Source organism: Caenorhabditis elegans, chromosome III (assembly GCF_000002985.6).
Source record: "Caenorhabditis elegans chromosome III".
Taxonomy (NCBI): Eukaryota; Metazoa; Nematoda; class Chromadorea; order Rhabditida; family Rhabditidae; genus Caenorhabditis; species Caenorhabditis elegans.
The window spans coordinates 13,633,601-13,656,883 of record NC_003281.10 but is presented as its reverse complement, the minus strand read 5'-3'; the positions used below and the strand labels follow the sequence as shown (position 1 = coordinate 13,656,883).

The 23,283-nt window shown below is 40.8% G+C and overlaps 4 protein-coding genes and 1 non-coding gene across 5 annotated transcripts; 4 read left to right on the top strand and 1 right to left on the bottom strand.

Moving 5' to 3' along the window:
- Positions 1-246: 246 nt before the first annotated feature.
- set-16 (PHD-type domain-containing protein) lies at positions 247-12,968 on the bottom strand. Its single transcript, NM_067418.7, has 15 exons — positions 12,898-12,968; positions 12,744-12,845; positions 12,612-12,688; positions 12,109-12,549; positions 10,446-11,091; positions 10,127-10,240; positions 9,331-9,671; positions 8,774-9,027; positions 7,664-8,308; positions 6,198-7,378; positions 3,737-5,575; positions 2,695-3,051; positions 1,474-2,556; positions 724-972; positions 247-639 (listed from the first exon to the last, which is right to left on the bottom strand). Exons 1-15 carry the CDS (start codon positions 12,901-12,903, stop codon positions 547-549), a joined length of 7,428 nt encoding a protein of 2,475 aa, NP_499819.3. The 5' UTR covers positions 12,904-12,968; the 3' UTR covers positions 247-546.
- Positions 12,969-13,313: 345 nt separating this feature from the next.
- On the top strand, positions 13,314-14,464 carry drr-2 (RRM domain-containing protein). The gene is made up of 4 exons (NM_067417.4): positions 13,314-13,366; positions 13,418-13,501; positions 13,545-13,743; positions 13,800-14,464. The coding sequence occupies exons 1-4, from the start codon at positions 13,346-13,348 to the stop codon at positions 14,117-14,119; spliced, it is 624 nt and encodes a 207-aa protein (NP_499818.1). The 5' UTR covers positions 13,314-13,345; the 3' UTR covers positions 14,120-14,464.
- Positions 14,465-14,556: 92 nt separating this feature from the next.
- T12D8.10 (BolA family protein) lies at positions 14,557-15,089 on the top strand (the record flags this gene model as incomplete). Its single annotated transcript, NM_001027586.6, has 3 exons — positions 14,557-14,619; positions 14,669-14,766; positions 14,921-15,089. The coding sequence occupies 3 exons, from the start codon at positions 14,557-14,559 to the stop codon at positions 15,054-15,056; spliced, it is 297 nt and encodes a 98-aa protein (NP_001022757.1). The 3' UTR covers positions 15,057-15,089.
- Positions 15,090-15,195: 106 nt separating this feature from the next.
- On the top strand, positions 15,196-16,941 carry acbp-5 (Acyl-CoA-binding domain-containing protein 6; the record flags this gene model as incomplete). The annotated part of the gene is made up of 5 exons (NM_067416.8): positions 15,196-15,394; positions 15,448-15,656; positions 16,041-16,202; positions 16,315-16,432; positions 16,527-16,941. The coding sequence occupies 5 exons, from the start codon at positions 15,196-15,198 to the stop codon at positions 16,661-16,663; spliced, it is 825 nt and encodes a 274-aa protein (NP_499817.2). The 3' UTR covers positions 16,664-16,941.
- A 3,944-nt stretch (positions 16,942-20,885) lies between these two features.
- Positions 20,886-21,018, top strand: T12D8.11. Its single transcript, NR_052837.1, has one exon. It is a non-coding gene; the product is annotated as an Unclassified non-coding RNA T12D8.11 (non-coding RNA).
- The last annotated feature ends 2,265 nt before the right edge of the window (positions 21,019-23,283 follow it).

Genomic DNA, 23,283 nt, shown 5'->3' with positions numbered 1-23,283 from the left:
TGCTTGATGAATTAATTCATGAATTCAAAGTACAAGCGCGATCCCCGCCACCAAAAGATGGGTCTCGTTAGGTATCGGTGGCAAAACTGTAAATTCAAACGTTTCCCAATTTTTATTTTTCAAGGTTTTTGTAGTAAGGATTAAATATGATTACTAGGTTCCTACGTGAATTGTTCCGTGTGTTGATGTGCAAATTAAAACTGCATGCTTTTAAGTTGAATTTACCGCACTCCGAAAAATTAGATTGAAAATGGGCAATTTATACAAACAAGAACAAGATGGGACAATATAATTAAGCTACTTTTGAGTGAGTAAAGAGGGATACATCATAATACATGAAGATTGCTAATAAAAATGAGACCAAAATTTAATAGTCAGTGTGTATAAATATTTTCAATGAGGTGCAATTGTTGAGAAAAATGAGAAAAAAAAACGTTAGAAAAAAAAAGAAATTAGAAATCTAATGATCCGGCCAGCGGAATTGAAGGAAATTTCGGGGATAGGAAGATGGAAAATTACAAAGTTACAACAAAAACAAACACTAATTTAGTTCATCCATTTTACACAGTTCGGTGCTCCGCAAAGACACGGAATTTTGTCTGTGGTGCCTTCCAACTCGAATTGATAATCGTAGGTAAGCTGCAAAAACTTGATGAACATCGGAATTTTTTTGTGCTATTAATTTTAAAATCTCCATTTTCTACTTTATTTCCTTCTACACACCTCTTCGTTGGCACTTATCGGCCGATTCGCAGTGATAATAATCTTCTTCTCGCGAGCTCCAGAGCCTGCATCCAGAATCTGCGTCGAGCAGTTCGGATCACACGAATGGTTGATATATCTCGCCGGTCCACCTGCCATCGTCGCGTCGATCACCCATTCCTCGTCGATTCGGAACATGTAGACACCACGATTTTGAGCGACGTAGCGAATTTCTCGAACTTCGCACACTTCCGATCGAATTATTTCACCCTGAAAATCAGTTTTTTATGAATGATCAGAAGCAAGGGTATCGTCGAAAACAAAATTTAAAACCTAAATTTTTCAATTTTTTGATGTTCCGGAAAATCAAAGATTGGAAAAAAATCTGTTTAGAAAATTGACAAACTCTTTCAAAAATGTATCACATTCTGTTTATTTTGATAATAGAAAAACATGTAATGTTCTTCTGCAAAGAAGAAAAATAGTGAAGATTTATTTAAAACTGTTTTTTTATATCGTAAAAAACAACAAAAAAACCCGATAATTTGAGGATTTTTTTTTTCGATTTTCGAGTTTTTTTTCATTGTTTTTTCCCGGAAAATCGAGAAACTGAAATTGTTTTCAGAAAATTAAAAAAAAACATTATTTTTTAGATTTCTTTTTTTCGAAAAATCAATTTTTAATCGAAAAACAAAAAAAATATTGTTTTTTGATTTTTTTAAAACAAAAGGTATTTTTCAATTTCTTTTTGCCAAAAAGCAGGTAAATTACCTTGTACTCGATAATAAAATCGCCCATCGAGATATCAACCTTCGCATATAATCCAAGTCCAGCGATGCGGGATCTCGCCAGGTAAACTCGATCCTTCCACTCTCTACGCATTTTCTGATAAGCTGAGAAGGCTGTTTGCGCGTTCTGCGTCGTCTCCATCCGAAGTGACAATGAGGCCATTTCCGGAGGGATCCCGAAGGCGCGGGCTCTCGCTGCCGCTTCCTCGGTATAGTAGGATCGAACCCCGCGAGTTCGGCCAGAGTTCGCCGAGGTGACGGAAGTTGCCGCTTGTCTGGACTGTAAGCTCTCATTTGCAGAGGAGGAGGACGAGGCAATTATCGTCGCCTGGGAGCTGAGACCCGATGCAGAGCCAATATGATGATGGGTGCCTCCCATTGGTTGCGGCTTCGTTCGGAAGTGTTGTCCGATGGTTCGGTTTCTGGGCTCCGCGCGAGCACATCCCATTAAATTTTCGGCTAGCGGAAGTTCAAGAACCGGGCTGTTCTGATGACGGTGTTGATAGGTGAAGATCGTGTCGAAGCCTGGCAGAGACTCTGTGATCTTGGTGATAGCGTTCTCGTTGAGCCCGAATAGCGTTTCTCCACAGATTTGGGAGCCAAAGAATTTCAGAGAATCTCCCTGTTGTTGCTCGCGGAGCTGGTGGACCTTCTCGTAGATTGGTTGCCACGCCTTTGACGCTGAAACCGCCTTGTAGCAGATCGTCGGATCTTCCAAACTCTTCACGACAAATATCGGTTGATTATTACGATCTTCAATGATGCACTCGAACATCATTCGTTCTCGATGGCTTTTTGGTGACCAGAAGAGTCGAGTGATACGGTAGTTATTCGGGAAGATGTAGTCCTTGGTATGGAACCGCTTCAGCTGTTTCGGTGTGATCGAGCCGATCTTGTAGAAGGTGAAAGCGCCGAGTCGCATGCAGAGCGTCGGACCATCAGTGAGCTCAAAGAGCCGAGTGAGCATTGTGTTCTCGTCGCGCTTCACGTAGATTCGGCGGAGAGCGTCTAAGCGGCCGACGATCGCCTGGTTCGATACTTTTTCGTGCTGCTTGCAGATGAATGTCTGGAAGTTTTGAAAATATTTTGGATTTCTTGGTTTGGGGAAAAATTCATGCAATAGGGGTCCCTTTTCAGAAAAAATAAGCATTTAATTCAATTTTTGAAGCATTTTTCGTTTTTCTTTTCCATAAAATTCCCTTACCCTGTCCTTAATAAAGAATCCATTGTTTTGCATCGCACAGAGCACATGATAATTGACGCCACAGTTCATTTTATGACATTTGACACTTGCTCCCGGCCGTTTACAATGATCACAGGCTGTTTGAGCGGCACGGAGCACGGCTCGATCAACGTTCGTCAGGCCGCCGGTCTGATTCTCGAACACTTCAGCACTCCAGAGAGCACAGTTCACGTGAACCCAATAGAATTCGGTTAGTGAGATCAGCCGGCCGCATCTCGTCGTTTCACCGTCTCCAATTCCACCACAAAACACGCAGATACGCTTGTCCAGATGATACGGTGGATGAGGGACTCCGATTTTTGGCGATAGGATGTGATGCTGAAAATTGGACGGTTTTTTTAAGTGAAATTTTATTCTAAAAATTATGAAAAATTAGTGGATATTAGTGTATCACACCTTTCTATAAATTTTGCAATTTTAAATATTAGCATTTTTCAAAAAATTTCAACAACTGACACAGTACTTTTAAACACCTTTTTTTTATTATGAAAGCCTGAAAATTTTTGAAATTTTCAATCGAAAACTCTCCATCAATTTTTTTTCTTAAAAAGTGGGTGTTTTGATAATTTCTGAAAAAATTCCAAACATTTATCAGGCTCCGGCCCATTTCAGAGCTGATTTCTCAATTTTTACGATAGAAATCTGAAATTTTCCAAATCTCAAACAGCTTCACTCGAAAATTCATATTTATATTATCAGATTATAAAAAGTGTCATTTACAGTACCCCAAAATAGGCCCCGCCCTTAATCATTCAGGGCGGAGCTTATTTTGGGTTTCTGTACATGTCATTTTATAATCTGATAATAAACACTTTCAGATCAATTTTTGTGAAACACTTTCAGATCAATTTTTATCATTTTTCTAGAAAAATTTCGATTTTTCAAATAATCCCACTCTAACTTCTGATAAAATTATTTTCGGATGCGATTTGTCACTTTTTTTCTCGAATATTTTTTTAAAATTATTTTTTCACATTTTTATTTGAAATCTCAATAAACCTACCGCATGTTGCTGCTGAATATTCACAAACGAATCCCAAATACTCTTCGTATAGGCCTTCCAATCCTCGGCCGCTTCGGCCGCTCTCTGTGAGGGCGCCTCTTTCGGTGCCTCCACAGCTCCGATCAGCGACGCGACTGGGACAATTGTCACGTTTTCTCTACGCCCTTCGTCCATCATACATCTCGTGTCGCGAGGCGATGTGAGTTGCGGGTCCGGCTTTTTCCCCTGGCTCACCGCCTTCACAATATTCTCCGTGAGCACTTGCTTCAGTTTGTTGTAGACCTCCTCGCTGACGTGCTGCTCGGCGGCCGCGACTTCCTCCTCGGTGAGCGGGGCTCGTGTGGCCGAGGCGAGCTCGTAGTAGCACTTTTTCGAGCAGAAACTTGCAAGTTCTTCCTTGGTTTTCTCTTCTGATGGGGCTATTGGAGCTCCTGGAGCTCCTGGTACTCCTGGAGGCACTGGTGCTGCTCTTGTAGTAACAACTGATCCTGTAGGGGCAAGGTTCAGCTTCTCGGCTTTCACAGTAACAATGGAGGTAGAGCTATGGGATTCTAGGGCCTTCTGACAGTTTTTGCACTGGCTGGAATTCTGGCTCTGCGAAGGTTCAACGATTTCCCGCTTGATTTCTGGAGCTACAGGAGCTGCTTCTTCTTCGACTTCCCGCTTGATTTCCCTCTCAGTAGCTTCCGATGGAGCTCTAGACGTTGAGCTCGTCTGTTGAACCGCTCCAACAGTAGCTTCAGGCTCCGGACTCCGGCTCACCGGACTCTCTGGCGGCGTATCCTCCATACTCCAGGCGACCTCATCTTTGATTGCCAGCAAATCGCGAATTTGCTCATGCAGCCGTCCGCACACATCCTTCTTCTCATCCACTGAGCTCTCCTCGGTGATGTCGCACGTGTTGAAGACGAGCTCGACGGTCACCTCTTCCTCGGCCTCGACGTTCTCATAGAACATACCGCGCTCGGGTGCTGGTGGGATGTTCGTCTCCTCCATGTACCTGGCTCGACTTCTGATGTGGTCCATCGCTCCTGAAGCTCCGCGCTTCTTGTTAAGAAGCTTCTGCAGAGCTGAGGTAGGCTTATCGATTATCTGATCCTCCTCATCACGGAACACATCGTCCTCCATAGTTGGAAGGGGGTTGTTGTAGAGAGCAAAAAGCCGGATTTGAGGCTCCACTTGGTAGAGATTCAGGTCCTGGAACATAATCGACTTTTCTCCTCTCTCCTCATTTCCAAAGAGCCTGGTGCCTCGCTTGACCCTCATTGCTCCAAACTCGCCAACCAACGGTGTTCTTTTCTTGGTGGCCCTAACCGCCATATCAGTGAGCCCATGGGACACAAATTCACACCCGGGCCGATTCAGTCGCGGCTCTTTCTGCTTCTTCGGGATATCCGGGCACAACCGGAATCGCATGCGCATCTGCTCGATCCATGCGTCGTATTCGCCTGCTGCCGGGTAGGAAGACGCGTTTTTCTTCGGATTTCCGCCACCCTTCTTGCGCTTCGCTGCTGTCTTCGGCGGATCGACGTCGACCTGTGGAAGCTGCACTGGCGGAGGTTGCTGAGGAATGCGCCGACCTTGAAGCTGAGGGAATTGGCCAGGCATTATGAGACGAGGACCCCCTGGACCACCCGGATGCTGCTGCATCATTCTTTGCATAATGTGCGGCGGTGGTGGTTGTTGTCCGGCTGCTTGCATTGCTTCACGCTCAGCGACAGTGTGCACGTCAAAGACGATCGCCTCGAGACAATCGTAGACATCTCGCATGATTGGATCCGTGATCTCGTCGTGTCGAATACCACCCATCACCGGATGAGCGTTACGGAACTGTTGCATCTGAAAATCCTTTGGATTTGTAGTTTGGAACGGGAAAATTCATATTTGAAGTTTTAAATTTTTAATGCTAAATTCTCAAAATTTCTGGTGAAAATTCGTACTTATGAGGTAATAAATCACATTCAAGGAAAAAACTGAAATTATTTTTGCTTTTTTTTCAGAATTTTTTGCTTTTCTAAACTAGGAAAATACCGGAAAAAATTTCAATGAAGGAAACCTTTTTTTACTTTTAAAATGTCGAAAATGTTTACACAAACAAGAACAGGTACTTGTGTATTATACCCCCGCCATTTTGAAATTTAATTTTTTAACTTAAAAAACGTGTGGACTGTTTTTGTATTTTCAGGCTTACAAAACACCATTCCTATGCCTAACGAGAAAAATGTTTATCACGTTTAATTCAAATAGTTAAATGAATGGAAATTCAATTAATTTTTAAAATGGCGGGGGTATAATACACAAGTACCCAAGAACATTTTAATTTATGAAAAAATATGTCAACTGTTTTCAAAAGTTTAAACTGAAAATGGCGAATTGTTCGATTTTTAGACTGAATTTTATCGAAAAAAAAAATTATCATTTTGTGAGATAAAAATATCAATTTTAAGCTAAAATTCCTTACCAACATCCTCTTTGCAATTTCGTGATTGTGCATGTTTATCTGGGGCTGCTGTGGTGGTTGAGCTCTCATCATAAATTGTCCAGGCGGACCGCCGCGCATTTGCATCTGCATCATCCTCTGATGGTGTTGCTGTTGTTGATTGAGCATCGGCAACGAAATCGCAGCCTGTGGAGCTACCAAAACCGGCGGATGTACCTGTCCAAGCCCCTGATTCTGTGCTTGTTGAGCGAGCATCTCGTCCGCGTGAGCCGCATATTGTTGATCTCGAATGGCCGAAAGTTGTACATCCTCTCGCTTGACCTCGTGTTCATTGCGCAGAATCCCGTGCTTCATTACAAAATCCGACAAATTGCTCTCATGCTTCTTCAAGTCCCGCCGATGCAACTCAATCTCGGCCTGAGTGACCTTAATCTGCTCGGTTAGCGTCGCCAGCGTCTGCTGATCACTTTCGTTCAAATCAATATTCCTTCCATCGTAATCTGGCGCGGCGGTCTGAGTTTTGACCATTTGCCGCTTCTTCGCCGCAAGATTCTTCTTCTGTTTGCGAGCCTTGTTCAGTTGCTCTTCCAACGACCCATTAAGTCGTTCTCGATCGAATTTCACTCGCTTCAAGTCCTGATACACTTGATAGACATCCATCGGAAGGTGATGCGTGATGAACACCTGCTTCGGCTGCATAGACTGCTCCGAAGATCCCATCATGTTCGAGGAAGGATTCGCCGGCACCTTGAAACCCATCTGTGGCGGTGGGGGACTGTCGGTACTCTGCACATTGGTTCTTCGAGGACGTGGGCGGTTTCCGCTTCTGGTACGATTATCGCGAGCACGATTCACATAGTCCAGGCGAACTTCGTGATTCAATGTCCTCCAAAGCTTCTGAATCTGCTTGACACGATCCACCCAATTCGGAAACTGTTGTCGTAGGTATCCGTGCTTCTCGTTCGAATAGAGCACTGCCGCCGTCGTCGCCTGAAGCCCGTTTGGCTCGTCCTCTTCCCAGCGAGCCGAAAATTGATAGCGTTCGGAATTGTCGGTTTGGCTTCCGCTTCTCGCGATTGCGTTACGAACTCCTGGAGCGTGTTGGGCAAAGTTTGCGGGGTTCATTCCTGGATGGAAGGGGTCTTGTGATCCCAAGGATCCTCCGGCAGATGACGTTGATGGTCTTTGGTCAAGATTGAACGCTGAAAATCTTACAAAATCAAATTTTGTATTGGAAACCGCACTATTTTTAAAGATTCTGATTTTCTAAATATACAAATTTTTCCAAAGAAACTTGCAAAATCATGAAACTCGTAAATTTTCAGGTCCAAAATCTGAAAAATCGGCATTTTTGGCTCAAACGTCGTCTAAATTTCAACTTGTTCTCTATGGGGGATAGTTAAAATTGTCTTATTAATGAGACAATGTTCGTGTAAAATTCCATAAACTTCCTCTTATTTTTTTTCCGATTTCTGTTGAAAACTCACAAGTTGGTCCATAAGATCCCTCGATTCCTTCGGCCGCATCCTCCTTCATTTCAGTGTTCCCGGGAGCTCCGAGTAGACTATTCTCGAGCTCATCATTCTCCTCATCAACATCAAAATCTTCGAGCAAATTGAAATCAAAGTCATCAAGCGCGTCAGTTTCCATATTTGGCAGTCCGACACAATCCAAAAACTCGTTCTCATCAATATCAGTTCGGAGCATTTCAGAAGCCGTCATACACAGCTCGAAAGCCTTCGTCGATCGCGTCCTTTTGTACCATCCATTGAATTCTGCAAGGAATGGCTCATCGACTGGTGTGTCCACAAGAACTTTTCCCTCCACTGCCTTAATCCCAAAGAACGCTTCTTGAATCTGCGGTGGGTAAGCATCCTCCAACTGAGATCTTCGCGACTTTCTCGGTCTTTTCGCTTGTTTTGAGTCTTCACTTGACGCCGCGGCGGCCGCTGCCTCCTCAGTGAGCGCCTGGATTCGATGACGAGGAAGTTTTGCGTAGAAACCGCCGATTCCAATGCGATTCATGCCACGTCGCCCGCTCGGATTTCCACGTCCTCGTCCACGCTGACCAGGGATAGGAAGTGGCGTCACTTGATCTGACGAATCCTCCAATGGATTGTAGTCATCGTCATCTGCAAAAAAAACCATTTGTCAGCGATTTCAGAATTATTCGGGTATTTTCATCAAATAACCATGAATTGTCTAATGTAACTTTTTCGTTATTTTCAGCAGTTTCTGGCTAAATTTAGCTAAAGGTTTTAGCAAGCAAAATAATTTTTCCCGGGATTCGCAGTAATTCTACAAAAATTACTTTAAATTACAGAATTTTCAGCAGGATTTTAAAGTTTCTGAATTATTCATAAATTTTCTAAATTTGACTTTTTCAGCCAATTTTCAGATTTTAGAGTCATGGAATCGCCAATTTCAGACAAATTGGGGCAGTTTTTCACCAGTTTCAAAATTTTTCATCACATTTCTGTCAAATTTAATCCACAAATTTGGACAAAATAAGCTGATTTCAAACAAAATTTCGAATCGTCTTCCAGCCGATTTTCAGACAAATGTCAGCGGAATTTCCACCAATTATTCCTACTCACAATGATCGAATGATTCTCGATAACCAACAGATTCCATCATATGATTCTTCAAAGCGGACGGTGTGTATTTCGACTTCAAAATCTCATGAGCATCTTTATCAAGTGCCACGTAGTCGCACCATACAGTATCTACGTCAGAGAATCCACTCGGTTGAACTCTTTTCGGACGGCACGCCGAGCATCTCATACGATCGATTGCTGCTTGCTCGAGCTGTTCGTCTGTGTAGAGACCTTCACAGGCACCATGTTGCCATCTGAAAATGTTTAAGAATAATTACAATTTTTGTTTGGTTTTTTAAAAAAATATTTCATTGTTTTTTATTAAGAAAAATCTAAATTTTTCACAAAAATTCACAGAAATTCATAAAAAAATTTAATTCGTTCGAGATTTTCAAAAATAAAATTTTTAAAATTAGCAACTGAATAAAAATTCCTTTTTTAGACAATTATTCGACAATTTCGGACAATTTTGATGTATTTGACTTCAAACTTCAAATTTTCGTTCAAAACTGAGATAAAAATCTGTTTTTCTGGATTTTCATGAAAAAATCACGAACTTGCTGCACTGGCTACACCGAATCAGCTTCTCGTTTAATTGATAATTCCGTTCACATCTCGGGCATTTGCGGAGTGAAGCACACGGGAAACACAGTCCTTGCGACGTTAAATCATTGCCAGACGCTGCTTTATGATTGCATCTCCGGCATCTTGAACACCACTGACACCTCCACGGTCCTTGGGGAATCTTGTCTAGTAGGGGTTTCATGCAGTAAATGTGATACGAGACATCACACTCATCACAGAGTAGCAGATTCGCCTCGTCGCCTCCGGTTCCACATCCCTCGCAAACTGTACAGTCAAGGCATCGCCAACCACGTCCGACTACTGCTGAGTTGAGCTGCACAAATTGAGAAATTAGCGACTAGATTTAAAACACCTCAACATTTTGGTTATTTTAATATTTATTCCTGCTTTTCATAAATTTCTTACTCTGAATGTATCTTGTCAGTTGGAAAATCGATCAAATTTGAATTTTACAAAATTGGCTTGAAAATTAGACTTTTACGATTTTTTTCCATAGTTTCAGAAAATTGTTTTTTTTTTGCATCAAATTGGTTGCATAATATCAGATACTATGAAAAAAAAGATTTTACTAGTGAACTATTGACACTATGACAGACACTTTGAAAAAAAATGTTTACTCTAAATTTTTTAATCCGGGATTTCGAAAAAGAAATTAAATCAAATTTATAGAAAAAAAAATCAGATTTGAGAATGCCTCGAAACTGAAAAAAGTTTTTTTTAAGTGAAAACTCTATTTTCCGTCTAGAAATTGGGATTCCGCCTGCCTACCTTATCATGTAGGGTTACACAATACGTGTGATACGTCTGTGCACAATTTGAGCATGCCACCATCGATCCTTCGGGCCCTTTTCCAATCGATCCGCATACTAAGCACATACAAGCCTGAAAAACCGGGAATTCGTTGATTTTTTGAGCTTAGCAGTCAATTTTTGGAAAACTTTCCGACAAAACCTTCTTTCAAAAAAAATAATCTAAATTTCAAATTTTCAAAGATATTAAAATTATATTCTCAATATTCATCACAAAAAATAATTTTTATAGTTTTTCCAGCTAAATTTCCTTTATGACACTCATATTTCAATCTTACCTTTTGCAAAAACTCGTCATTGACTCTGCAAACAATAGCCGTACGAATATACTCTGGCTCATCAGATCTTGAGCCGCCAGACTGCCGTGAGCTTTCATCCTCGAGCATCAGCTCGTCGACTTCTCGAATTGCGACCGCCTGTGGGGCCTGCTGGAAACTCGGAACAATTGAGGGCAGCGGATCGGGAAGAGGGGTCTGAAGGGCAGGAGGAGCAGGAGGAGCAGTTGGAGCAACATTTTGATAGGTAACACTGGGTGGAAGAGTAGGAGCAACAGTGGGTTGGGTTGGGTGAAGCTGTGGGGCACCATTGAACATTGGGGCTCCCTGAGCACCGTATTGCACCTGTTGAAGCTGGGCGAGCTGAGCAATGGCGGCTGCACTACCGCGCCCACGGCCACGTCCACGACCCGGTCCCTTGCCAGGCTGACGTGGCACCGACGTGCCGTTTCCTCGTTTTCCCCTCTTTCCACGTGTCGATGATGTTTGTTGCGGTTGGTGAAGGTGGGAGAAATCACCACTCATCGCCTGAAGCTGTGTGGCGGAAAAGAAGCCCGACGGGCCGGGATTCGTTTGTCGACGAGTACCAGTGGATCCTCCGCGGCCTGGTTTTTTCTTGGCGCCTCCACCACGTCCACGTCCGCGAGTGCTGGAAAATATTAATTTTCCAAAAGTTTAATTTAACAAAAGTGTTTTTATAAATACCTTATTTCTTCTATTAATATGGCTGCAATATTTTTCGAAGGTCTCCCCGCTTGCAATACTATTAGGAAGTGCCATACTAATTTTCAGAACATTTTTCTGAGTTGGGACTTTCTAGTTTTTACATGAAAGAATTCCAATTTTATTTGGAAATTTAGAAAATTTGATTGTAATTGCAATAAAAAAGGTTCAATAATTCCAATTTCATAGAACTTTGTCAAAAATTATTGCAAAATAAACATAAAATATAGTTGAAATCTTAAAATTAGTGAGGCCAATTTGCAGGACAAAAGTATATGCAAGACTATTGGGGAGTGCAATACTAATTTTCAGAGGGGGTATGAAGTGCAACACTAATAGGGAGTGCAAGTCTGATACGGAGGTCATACTAATAAGAGAAATACGGTATGTATCGATAAATTTTTCTGAAGTTCAGAATTTTTCTAATTTACTAGGTTAAAAACTACTTTTTAAAAAATTATTTGTGCCAAACTACCAGAAAACTATATTTGTGACCCAAAAAACAAAGAACACCAGCGAAAATTTGAAATTTACAGTAATATATTTCTCGTCGTGGCGAGACCCAAGTAAAAGTGTGCTTCCCTTGAGGAGGCCCCACGAAAAGGGGAGCAAAACGAAAAGGAGAGATATGAAAAGGAGAGCAACGAAAAGGGGATCTGGCACTGTGCCAAACGCTATTTTTCTCGAAGGAAACGATACAACGATGCTCCGATGTTACGTGTGTTGTTAAGCGTATCTTCTATAAGAAAATTTCAAAAATCAACGTGCGTTGAATGAGAAAAAGGCGTTTTGTGCGTTTGGCACAGTGCCAGCTCCCCTTTTCGTTCTGCTCCCCTTTTAGTGGGGCATCCTTTCCTTCAAGGTATTACGGTGTTCCTTTAAGGCTTTAATTCGATTTTCAAACGAATTTTCGTATTTCACGGAATTTTAATCTACGGCATACCTAGCAGGCACGAAATCCTCATCGTAGTCGGAAGCCTCTTGATAAAATGGACTACTATTCCGATCGCTGTCATTCGTACCACCACCATCGCTAATTTCATCCATAAGCTGTGCCTGTGTGGCCAACATCTGCTGAACTTGATTTTGCTGCTGCTGCTGACGTTGTTGCTGCATGGCGGCTATTTGGGTGTACACATCCCCGTTGAAATCCTGACTTCTAGGATAACTGGACGGCAGAGGTGCCGGTTGCATTTGTAGTGAAATCTGGGGAACTGAGGGGTCGCTGAATGGAGAAAGAGGTGCGTCTTGTCCGCGAGAAGGGCGTGCGGAGGCTGAAAGCATCACGTCGTCCGGCAGCATTTGGCTTCGCCGACGACAGGATATGCAGACGAAATTGTTCAGGCTTGAGACGTCGGAAGAGTCGCAGGAGAGATGGTAGCTTCTGGAAAGCAAAAAAAATGTATTTTAATCCGGTGAAAAACAATTGAAAATTCAAAATCTCACTTCCGACAAGTTGTGCACTGCCTCGAATCTGCAGTTATCATTCTTTGGCACGATCCACAGCTGGACGACATGTCACACTGCAAATTTTCTGATTTTAGAAAAAAAAATAGTGGAAAATCGAAAATTTCCTACCTGACGGGCCATATCCAACGACATCGTGCCAGAACGGTTAACATCCATGCAGTTTTCACATAGTTCCGTGTTGTTGAACGCGGTACCGCCACATTCGATGCACTGGAATTTTAATTTTGATGTATAGTTAAAATTTTGAACGGTGAACACTTACAATCATCTTTTGGACTTCATATAGTCGGCTTTCTCGATTTTTGAAGCTTCAATCGATACGAATTTGACTCTAAAATAATTATTATGAGTTATTCCACTGAAAATGAGATAAAAATCGTTCAAACTGCCGCCCATTCTCCTCTAACGGCTGTTGAAAAGGGCGTATCGATTTGTTTGGCATCTTGCCAAGCGTTACATGTCTGCGTCTCTACGCGCTGCGTAGAGCCCCTTGCCATGTTAACGGGGCGGCTACGCATCTCTGCCGCACTGCGTCTCTCTGGCACTGTGCCAATACACCGAATGCCACGCGAGATTGCGGACTGAGAGTTGGAAAAAAATTAAATAAATAATTTGATTTGCAAATATGTATTTTCGAGCTTTCGTGTGTGCGTTTTTAAAGACTTAAATGAATTTCAGAAGACGTCTCACTTGGGGAAGCTTTTCAAGCAATGGCCGATGAGATTTTTAAGGTTAGTGGGTACTTCAAAGCAATGGCATTTTAAATATATCGAATTTTACAGGCATTCATCGGTGGGCTCCCCTATGACTCCATCGCCACTGACATCGAAACTATATTAAAGCACTGCAAGTTCACAGATGAAGAGGTACTGCGGAAAAGCAGGAAATTTCTAATAAATGTTTTTTCAGCTCAAAAAGTTCGATATTCATCTTGTGCACGACAGAGATTCTGGAAGTTTCAAGGGATTCGCATATGTCACTTTTGAGAATGAACAACAGATGAATACTGCTATCAGTGGCCTTAATGGAGCCGATTTCGGAAATCGCGTACTCAAGGTTAATCGTGCCCAACAGCGCGATCGCAGTGACCGCGGAGGTGGTCGTGGAGGTATTTCAGTTATTATTTTATTTTTCTCCGCTCATTTTAACAATAATTTTGCTCAGGACGCGGAGGAAACTTCGGAGATCGCGGAGGACGTGGTCGTGGAGCAGGAGGCTTCCGGCGTGGCGGTGAAGGTGGCCGCTTCAACGAAGGAGAGCGTCGTGGCGGATTTGGCGGCGGAGGACATCGCGGTGGATACCGACAACGTCGCGAGAGCGAAGAACAACACAAAGCCGAGGAAACTTCAGATCCATCAGCTCCGCCAGCAGAACGTCCACGTCTCAACCTGAAGCCCCGTACCACAGATGCCGCTGAGATCGAGGCTCGCAAGAAGCAAGAAGAAGAGGAGACCAAGAGACGCCAGGAGAAGCTTTTCCAATAAACTTTTTTTCGATTTTTCCCTGAATTTCGATCCGCGAATGACACGAAATCCTGCAATCATAGGAGCCTATCCCCTAATTTGTCCCCTCGTCACTTTCCGTCAAGTTCCGCTGGTATAACCATTTCTTCAACCCCTTCTGAATGTCTAATGATCACAAATTACCTCAGAATCCTTTCACATAAAAAGTTTGTTTGTTGTTAAACCCCAAAAAGTCCCAAAAGCATATATTTTCCCCCACCTACTTGTTGTTCTGTTGATTTTACTAGTTATTCCTTTATTTTTCTTTATAGAAATACACTAAAAACATGCGAAATATATGAATAATCAATAAAAAAATATTTTTATACTTTTTTTTTCAAAATCTGGTTTTTGTGTGGTTTTCTCCAATTTTCGTTTCTGCTCAATTTTCAGTTCCTAAATTAAATTTTAATCGACAGATGGCATCACCAGTGGAAAGAGTCAATGCGCTACTCACAGAAGCCATCAAGCCGCAGATTTTGGTGAGTTTTATTGATGTTGTTCATTAAAAAAACCGAAAATTTCTTCCAGAAAGTCGTCGACGAGAGCGGAGGCTGCGATGGATACAAATTTCGGCTTCTCATCGTCTCTGAGGCGTTTGAGGGCAAGTGTACGCTGCAATCTCACCGGTAAGCCTGAAAATGCTGAAAGCTTAGGGTGGATCCACGTACGTGGAAATTAATTTAAACGGAAGAATTTAAAGGAAGTCACAGTCAAGCTGAGCTGGTTTTCCCAACGATTGCACTAAAGTAATGTAAATATAAACTTATTCCAATTTTACAGATTGGTCCAAGCTGCTCTTGCTCCAATCATGGACGAAACTCACGCGCTCACCATCTGCGCCTACACACCTGAAAGATGGTCCCAAATGACGACGGAAGACCGTCAAAATGCCGGTTGCCAGGATTTGGTGGACTAATTTGCTGTACTTTTTAAATGAATGATTCTATTTAATTATTCGCTTTGTTTTTGAATTAAAGTTGGTTATTTTTAATCGAAAAGGCCAGGTCATATTTCTTTGTTTCCGACTGAAATCAGTAGTTACACAAAGTTTCCAGATGATTATTGCATGGGCAGTCTCTTCATTCCAGGACCATCCAAAAAATGAAAATCAAGAAGAAGAACCCATCGATACGCTGCTTGAGGCGAAATTCGACGCGGCGACGACAAGGTTGCCGGGGTTTCTGACAAAAATCGATCAGAAAACTATATTAAAATTCTATGGACTCTACAAGCAGGCTGTAGAAGGTCCAGCAGGTATTTAAAATGGACGATTTTGAAGCTGAGAAACTAAAAGAACACAATTTCAGACTCGAAAAAAGGTCCCTACTGGTTCGAAACGGTCGCGCGCAAAAAGTTCAACTCGTGGCTAGCGAATAGTCAGATGAGCCGGTCGAGAGCTATGGAAGCGTATTGTGAGCTCATGGCTCAGCTTGACACGTCTTGGGATCCGGATGCAGAGACGGTGAAGAAAAGTGGACTGTGGGAGAAGATGCCCAGCACAATGGGTGTTATCGAGGTGAAAAGGATAAAAAATTATTAATCCCCACTTAATCATGCTTTTTTAAATGTATATTTTAAATTTTTTTATGTAGAATAGTACTGAAAACTTGAAAATTGAGCCTCTACGTCTATATTTGGTATCAAAACTACCGTAATGACTTAAAGGAGGGCGACCTCCCGAGACGAGGGGTCTCGCAGCGAGTGGGAACGAATTACTGTAGTTTTTTTAAATGGTTTTTGAAGCTTTTTCCTACTTTTCCCACCAGATTAGAAACCGTTTTAACAAGGCAAACTTACGAAAGATGCAAAAAATTCAAAAAAAAAATTAAAGTTGAGTCTGTGAAATAATAAAACACGTAAAGTTGTTACTAAATACCGTACCCCTCTTATCATTTTTCAGCCAGAAATGTTCGACGACGCTGTGGTGCACCCGCCAACGAAACTGGAAACCGAAACCGAAAAGAAATGGTTCGCGGCGATGCGCGTGAGCGATATCGACACTATGCGCACACTTTTGAGAAATGAACCCGAGATTATTGAGGCCAAGGATCAATATTTGGCGGTAAATAATTTGAAAAAAATTGATTTTAATTTTTCTTCTTGTAATTTACACCGTAAAAGCTACACTCCTAACAGAAACTTCATCATTCTTCGAAAATTTTTCTAAATTGCAGATGACCGCTCTCCTATGGGCTACGGACCTCGGATGTGATCCAGTTGTTCAATTTCTTATTGAAAACAATGTAGATGTCAATGCAGTCGATGGATGTCTACAGACAGCGCTACATTTTGGTATGGGTTCAGTGGAAAGTGAAAAAAAATTGAATTTACATTTTTTTCCAAAAACGGGAATATTTAAATAAAAAGTACAGTACATTTTTTCCAGCCGCTCAATGCCACCGACCACTGCTCGCCGAGCTTCTACTCCAGGCGGGCGCCGACCGGTCCGCTCTCGACGCCGATGGTCTGACACCTTCAGAATGCTGTGATGACGAGGATCTCCGGAAGAAATTGACGCCATAGGGCGGATTTCCTTAGACCACCCTGAATTTGTAAATATCAAATTTCAACATAATTTTTTTTTTGATTTTGTGTGTGTGCCCTTTGCTACTTTTCATTCATCCATTTCTCCCCGTTTCTGTGAGATATTCCTCGTTCCTAGCGTCTTGAGTTTCAAATTTCAAGAAATCCTTCCAACTTTCTGCTTCTATACTTATCCACTTTTTTTCTGGGTCTTGACACGATTTTTAAATTTTATTCAAATTATTTCCAACCAAAAAAAACCAATATGAAACCGCACGAGAAAAATAGCTTTGAAAGTTTTACACAATAAAAATAACTGGAAATGTTCAATTTTTCTTAAAACTTGAAAAGAATTCCCACTATTCCACGTGGAGTACACAACTTCAGGTTTTTTTCAAAATTAAAACTGCATATAATAATATGGAAATTAAAAATTCTCTCAAAAATCAATAAATACAATTTTCTGAAAAATAAACAAAAAATCGATAATTGTTCGCAAAAATCGCAGATATTCAATATTCATGGTTTTTTCTTCATAAAATTTATATAATTCCAGTCGAAAAATAACTTGATTTAAAAAAAAACTAGCAGAAAGCCAATAATTATTGAAAAAAGTCGATAATGTATTACGGGGACACAGAATTCTGAGAATGCGTATTGCGCCACATATTTGAAGCGCAAAATATCTCGGAGCGAAAACTACAGTAATTCTTTAAATTATTACTGTATCGCTTGTGTCGATTTACTGGTTCGAAATTCAAATAAAGAAGGAAAATGGGATATTGATGTCACTATTAAAATGAACTTTCAAAAAAAAAAATAAATAAATGAACTTTCAAAAAAGGTTCATTTCGAAAATGGGCCCGTAAATCGACAGAAGCGCTACAGTAGTCATTTAAGGAAATACTGTAGTTTTCGCTACGAGATATTTTGCGCGTAAAATATGTTGTGCAATACGCATTCGCAGAATTTTGGGTTCCCGTAATAAAACGATTTTGGAAAATCGAAAACAACCTTCTAAAGAAATTATCGATCTGAGAAAAATTTAAATCCATTATTATATATCAAATATCAAATATATATCAAAAATAACAAAAGCTTTTGAAATCAAAAAAATCCTAATGGAACTTTTTCGGTATTCCGAAAAATTCTCAATTTTTGAAGATAATCTTGTGACATTTTTAAATACCGATTTTCGAACACTTGCGGAATCAAAATTTCTCATTCGCGGCCACTTGGCAAAACACCGACCCCGTGCCGAAACTAGTCGTATTTCACCTACTCACCCATTTAATATTTATTTTCTCTTCTCAATTTTTCTCTCCCCACACAAATGAGCCATCTTCTTCTTCTAATAAATAGGCTCAGCGAATTAATGTGTGCATAAATTTTTAAGAAATTAGAAATTCAAATTTTTTACTCATATTTTTCAAGGAATAAACTTTTGCTGCGTGGCCATGGGGGAAAACTCAGCCGTCGGTTGTATTCTTGTGAGCTTAGAGCGGTTTCAGCTACGTGGCCTAGAAAAAACAAAAACTCTGCCAATGATTTATCTTTGATTTTTCACGGTAGATGTTTCTGAAACTTGATTAAAATGGTCTTGACATGGGTTTCTACCCATTTTATGACTGTGGCCAAGTTTTTATGCTGCACGGCCACATAGTGAAAACCGTCATGTGGTGAACTTCTCCAGCTCCAACTTGAAAACGTGGAAAATTGGAACAAAATTGAAATTCCGGAAATTTGCATCATTGAGACGTCTCCAATTGACGTCATCTATTCGAGAAGTGCGAAGAAAAAAAAGAAATTGGATTCTCCTGAAAAAAAAGAGAAACATTAATGATGATTAGTTTCGTCTTAAAGCTTCAGGTTTCCTTCTGGAATTGCCCTATTTTTTCAATATATAAAATAAACTGAGGCCCCGTGACCCCAAGTGGTCCCGCGATGGTCTAGGTTCATCTTTCTAGGCCACCGATAATGTTTTTTTGGTTTCTGAAGCAAAAGCCAACAAAGTTTAATAAACGTTACTATTCCTAAACTTAAGTTCTTGAACTCCACGTGAACAACATAAAAATCTATTAACTTTTATTTTAAGTTTTCAAATAAAAAAAAAAACTTTTCAGAGAGTTGCACTTGTGCTTACAGACAAAGTGCTATTTGCCGAAACAGACCTAAAACTGCCTTAAAATCATTCTCTCCTCCAAAAAAGAAAACAATAAGTACACTCTCACTTCACAAACTTTTGACAATGGAGACTAATAAAAAGTGCTCGAAAAAAAAAACAAAAAAAATAATAAAAGAAACGAGTCTAGTCATCCGAAACTTAGTTATCCAGCATGCGCTCCTTCGCTCTTTTTCTCTAGTTTCTCTCCATCTCTTTCGAATTTCCATAAGCGGTCAGTTAGGGACCCCTTGGGCATTTGTATCTATATCTCTTTTTCTTCTCTTATTTGACATGTAGATTCAGCTGTGTTTATTATACGACTTTTGGTGAGGCGAACAAAACATAATTTCGTAAAAAAAATGGAAAAAATCCACCTGTTTTAGAGACCAACCAGTCAGTTTTTGCTTGCAAAAAATTCAGCTTGTTAAATTTCAACTCTGGAAAGTATCCCCCTCAAAAAAAAATTTGATTTCCATTCAGTACCGGTAGGTGTCAGCTTCTACCGTATTTTCATGTACAAAAGAAACCCGCGAGGTCGACTGCAGCCTAATTTTGGCAAGTAGTATGTCGGCCGCTGTTCCACTTTTTATTAAATCGAACTCGAGAAGTGTCGACTGCTTATTTTGTTAACCATGGAAATGTTGTCTGCTACCCCTTTTCTATCCAACAGTGTCTCGGGAGGTGTTGGCTGCATCATAACTGTTTCCAGTTGTTTAGTCATCGTGAACCAGAGACGTTGAATGCTTTTTGATCTGAAACTGAACAAAAGTTTACGTTTTATGAGACCAAAAATCATTTACCGTATTTCCTCTATGTATTAGTCTTGCATGCAAGACTAATTTCCAATCGACTCGTAGGGGTGCAAGACTAATAGAGACTGCAAGACTAATTTTCGAAGATCCAAAAGCTTTGTGAAATTTACGATTTTTTGTCAAAAACTTGACTTGAAACAGTCGAAATCAAACAAAATACATACTTGTCCATTATTTTATCAACTACTTGAACACTTTTAAGTTTAATTTAGTAAAAAAAAAGACAGTATCTGGCTCTCCGAAATACGGTATCTGGCTCTCCGAAATATGTTTAAGTCTTGAAAGTTGCCAAAGCATTGCCATAAAATTGATATAAACTGGAAAGTACCCCTAAAACTCGACTTCTATTCTGTCCCGGGAGGTGTCGGCTACTACCCTTTCCCTATACATTCGAGCCCCGGGAAGTGTAATCTGCTCCACAATAAATTTGACCAGGAAGGTGTAGGCTGCTTCCTCACATCTCCTCAAAGTGGTCCCGGGAACTGTCGGTTTTTTGGGTTTTCTCAAATCGAACCTGGAAAATGTCGACTGCTCCCGGAAATCACCAAAAACATCGGCTGCATGTTAGACATTTTTAAATTCGCCTGAAAACCGCAAGACGAATAATTTATGACGGTGTGCGTGTTCCAAACAATTCCCTCGACGGCTTTCAGCGCATTTTCATGCATAATTTTTTCTTCTTCCCATTTTTTGAACATCCCTCTTTCTAAATCAATTTTTCTCGAAATTTCGTTTACCCGCTTGAAAAAATATTGTTTTCGCCCAAAAATTGCGACCACCTTTCTCAATAAAATTAGAGAAATTTATATGTTTGGGTAGCTTGGTGGACGGAATTTAGCAGAAATGATGACTTTCAAAACCGATATTTGAATTTTTGATATTCGCGCCCCGAAAACGCCCGCGGAGCTTGAATTTTTCGCAACATCTCCCTTGATTTTAATCGCAGACTAGACAAATATTTTTTATTTGCAAATAACAAAAAAAAAACGAAAAAGAAGAAATTCCCGCCAATTTGCCGTCCGTTTCCTCATCCTCCGCCAACCGAAGCCACAAACATTTTGATTGACAATTCAGCGAGCCGGGGACCGAGGAAGAAAAAGTCGGAAATCGAATGAGATATGGGCGGTGCAAATGTCATCGAGAGAGCAGGGGAGACGCAGATGATTCGAACTTTTCTGCTGACATGTTTTTATTGCTTTTCGGGACCCAAATGTTCTTCAAATCTTCGGTTTTTGTATTGTACCGGGAATAGTCTGCTGCCGCTTTTTGGTAGAGCCGGCGAGATGTAGATGTATGCACTATAGCCGTGGCCTGACAGGTGTCAGCTGCAATTCAGTTGTTTGCCGCGAGGAGTCGGCTGCCCATCGTTCCTTCAAGGTGACCCGTGAGGTGTAGGTTGCTTCCTTTCCATTCGTTGTTTGCATATTTTCTATTATGAATTTCATTCATGTGGAGACCGAATTACAAACTTTAAAAGGAAAACTATGATGACGCCGAATATTTACTCTTTCGAGACTCATTTCATTTTCGAAATTCTTTTCGCGCAATTCTTGGGGGAAAGCACGTTTTTTAAAGACATGGCGCACATGTTATAGTTTTGGAAAGCAGCGGGTATCATTATAGTACATCTGACTATGAGACTGCACTTTCCTCCCAACCACCATCAATATGTAGATTCTCATTGGCCATTTCAAAGTGATGAGCCAGCAAAACATGGATGAAGACAACAAGACGGGAGAGATGCAGAGCATATAGATCTCAAGGGAACAGTTGGCTGGCTCGTGGAGCCCCCGTGAGCCTCAACGTTGACGCAATTTTGATATGATCGATTCATCTCGCCTGCTTGTTTTTCTTGTGGCTTATCTTTGTTTTTGATAATTGGCAGTTGTGTTTTGAAGTGATATTTCACATTTGTAAATATCAATTTAATTTTTTGCGCCCTTGCCTTCTTAGTAGTGCCCCATTTTGTGCCCACCGCTTCATTTGGGCCATTTTGAGCAGCCGACACTTTATGGGTCCCCCGATTTGGAGAAGATGCCTTTTTTGAGACGCTTTTTTTGGTGCAGCTGGCATTTTATAGAGCACCATAAGCGGCCAACACTTTTAGGGTTTTCAATTTGGTGCATTTGGGGCATACAATATGTGGGACACCAGGGGGGGTGCAGCCGACAGTTGACGGGGCGTTCTTTTGGGAGCATCCCATAAATGGTCGGCTGCTACTACATTCTCTTGCAAAAGACCATAAAGAGCATTTTTCTCGAAAAATGAGCCACCAAAGTGGGCGTGTCCCGTCTCTCATCGTCTTCGAATAATTCATTGCGCAACCACGCAAGGCCACTCTCTCCTTCTTTCATTCATTCATTCCGGTGCCATCACCAAAGATTTTTCCTTTTTTTTCTCTTTTCTTGCTTTTGCTGTGCTTTTCCATCTTTATTGAAAATTGTCACGAACGCGATGTTTTTTTTCAAAATTTTTATCAGATTTTGAGCTATTTTTTGGGAGAAATGTCAAGTTTTTCAGGCATTTCCTAGAGTTAAATTTTTTTTGCATAATTTTGCTTTCTTGTTTGAAAAATGTTACACAAAAAAGAATACTCGGTCTCCAATTTTTATTTCTAGGTCGTGGCTATTTTTGCCCTTTTTGTTGAGTAAAGACTTTTGCTCCATTTTGCTCAAATGTTGAATTTTTTGTGCAATTATACAAAAATTTTGCCAAATTCTTCCTTTTTCGTGCAATTTTTTTCGGAAAAAATTAAATACATTTAAAAATTAAAAATTAATGCTCATTTTGGAATTCACATGTTTAGTATGGCTAGACCAAATTCCGCATAATCAACCAAAAGCACGCAGGCAACGCGTCGGAATCACGCAGGAGCCGGCAGGCTTGAGCGTGTGGGTTGCTGGGTTGATTTATCTAGGTAAACGTTTGAAATTTGAAAGAAACGTTTGAATTTCGAGTAACGTCTCCAATAAGTCCTCGAATATTTTTTGTAGCGCATTGTATTTTTTGTTGATTTTTCGACCATCTTAATGGGACAAAACGCGTTAAAAATTGTTAAACGATGTGAGCGGCGGGGTGGCCGAGAACTAAAACGAGAACTAATCCGGGACACGAGCGACAACAACAATGACGCCGAAGAAGAAATTGTTTCTTCTTCTTTTTTCTTCGTTTTCTCGGTTTTTCCAACCAATTTCTTCTTTTTCTTCTCCTACTCCGCCGTCCCCTCTTCTTCCGTCTCCCTTTCATTTCCCGGCGCCTTCTGAATACATTTCAATTCAATTCGTCCCGGCCAGCAGTTTGCTCTACTGCTCTTCTTCCATCGAGCAGCAGTAAAAATGTTGTTGTTTAGTACTTGAGAATTTTTGATGTTATGTGGACGTCTTCATTAACTAGGGTTTTTAGTATGGGATACTGTACTGATGATTTGCTACATTTTGTTGGTTAACAATTTTCTGATAGCATTTCTTCCGGCCATATTCTTATAGGTTATATAACTTCAAGAACCTGTGAGCTATGAAAAAATTGTAAACAACTTCTGCTGATAAGTGTTGAACTAGCGAAATTATTTGCATTTGGTATAGTACGTTTTCTTAGCTGACAACTTCTTGATTGCACATTATACTAAGAAGCTAGCTAAGTTTTTG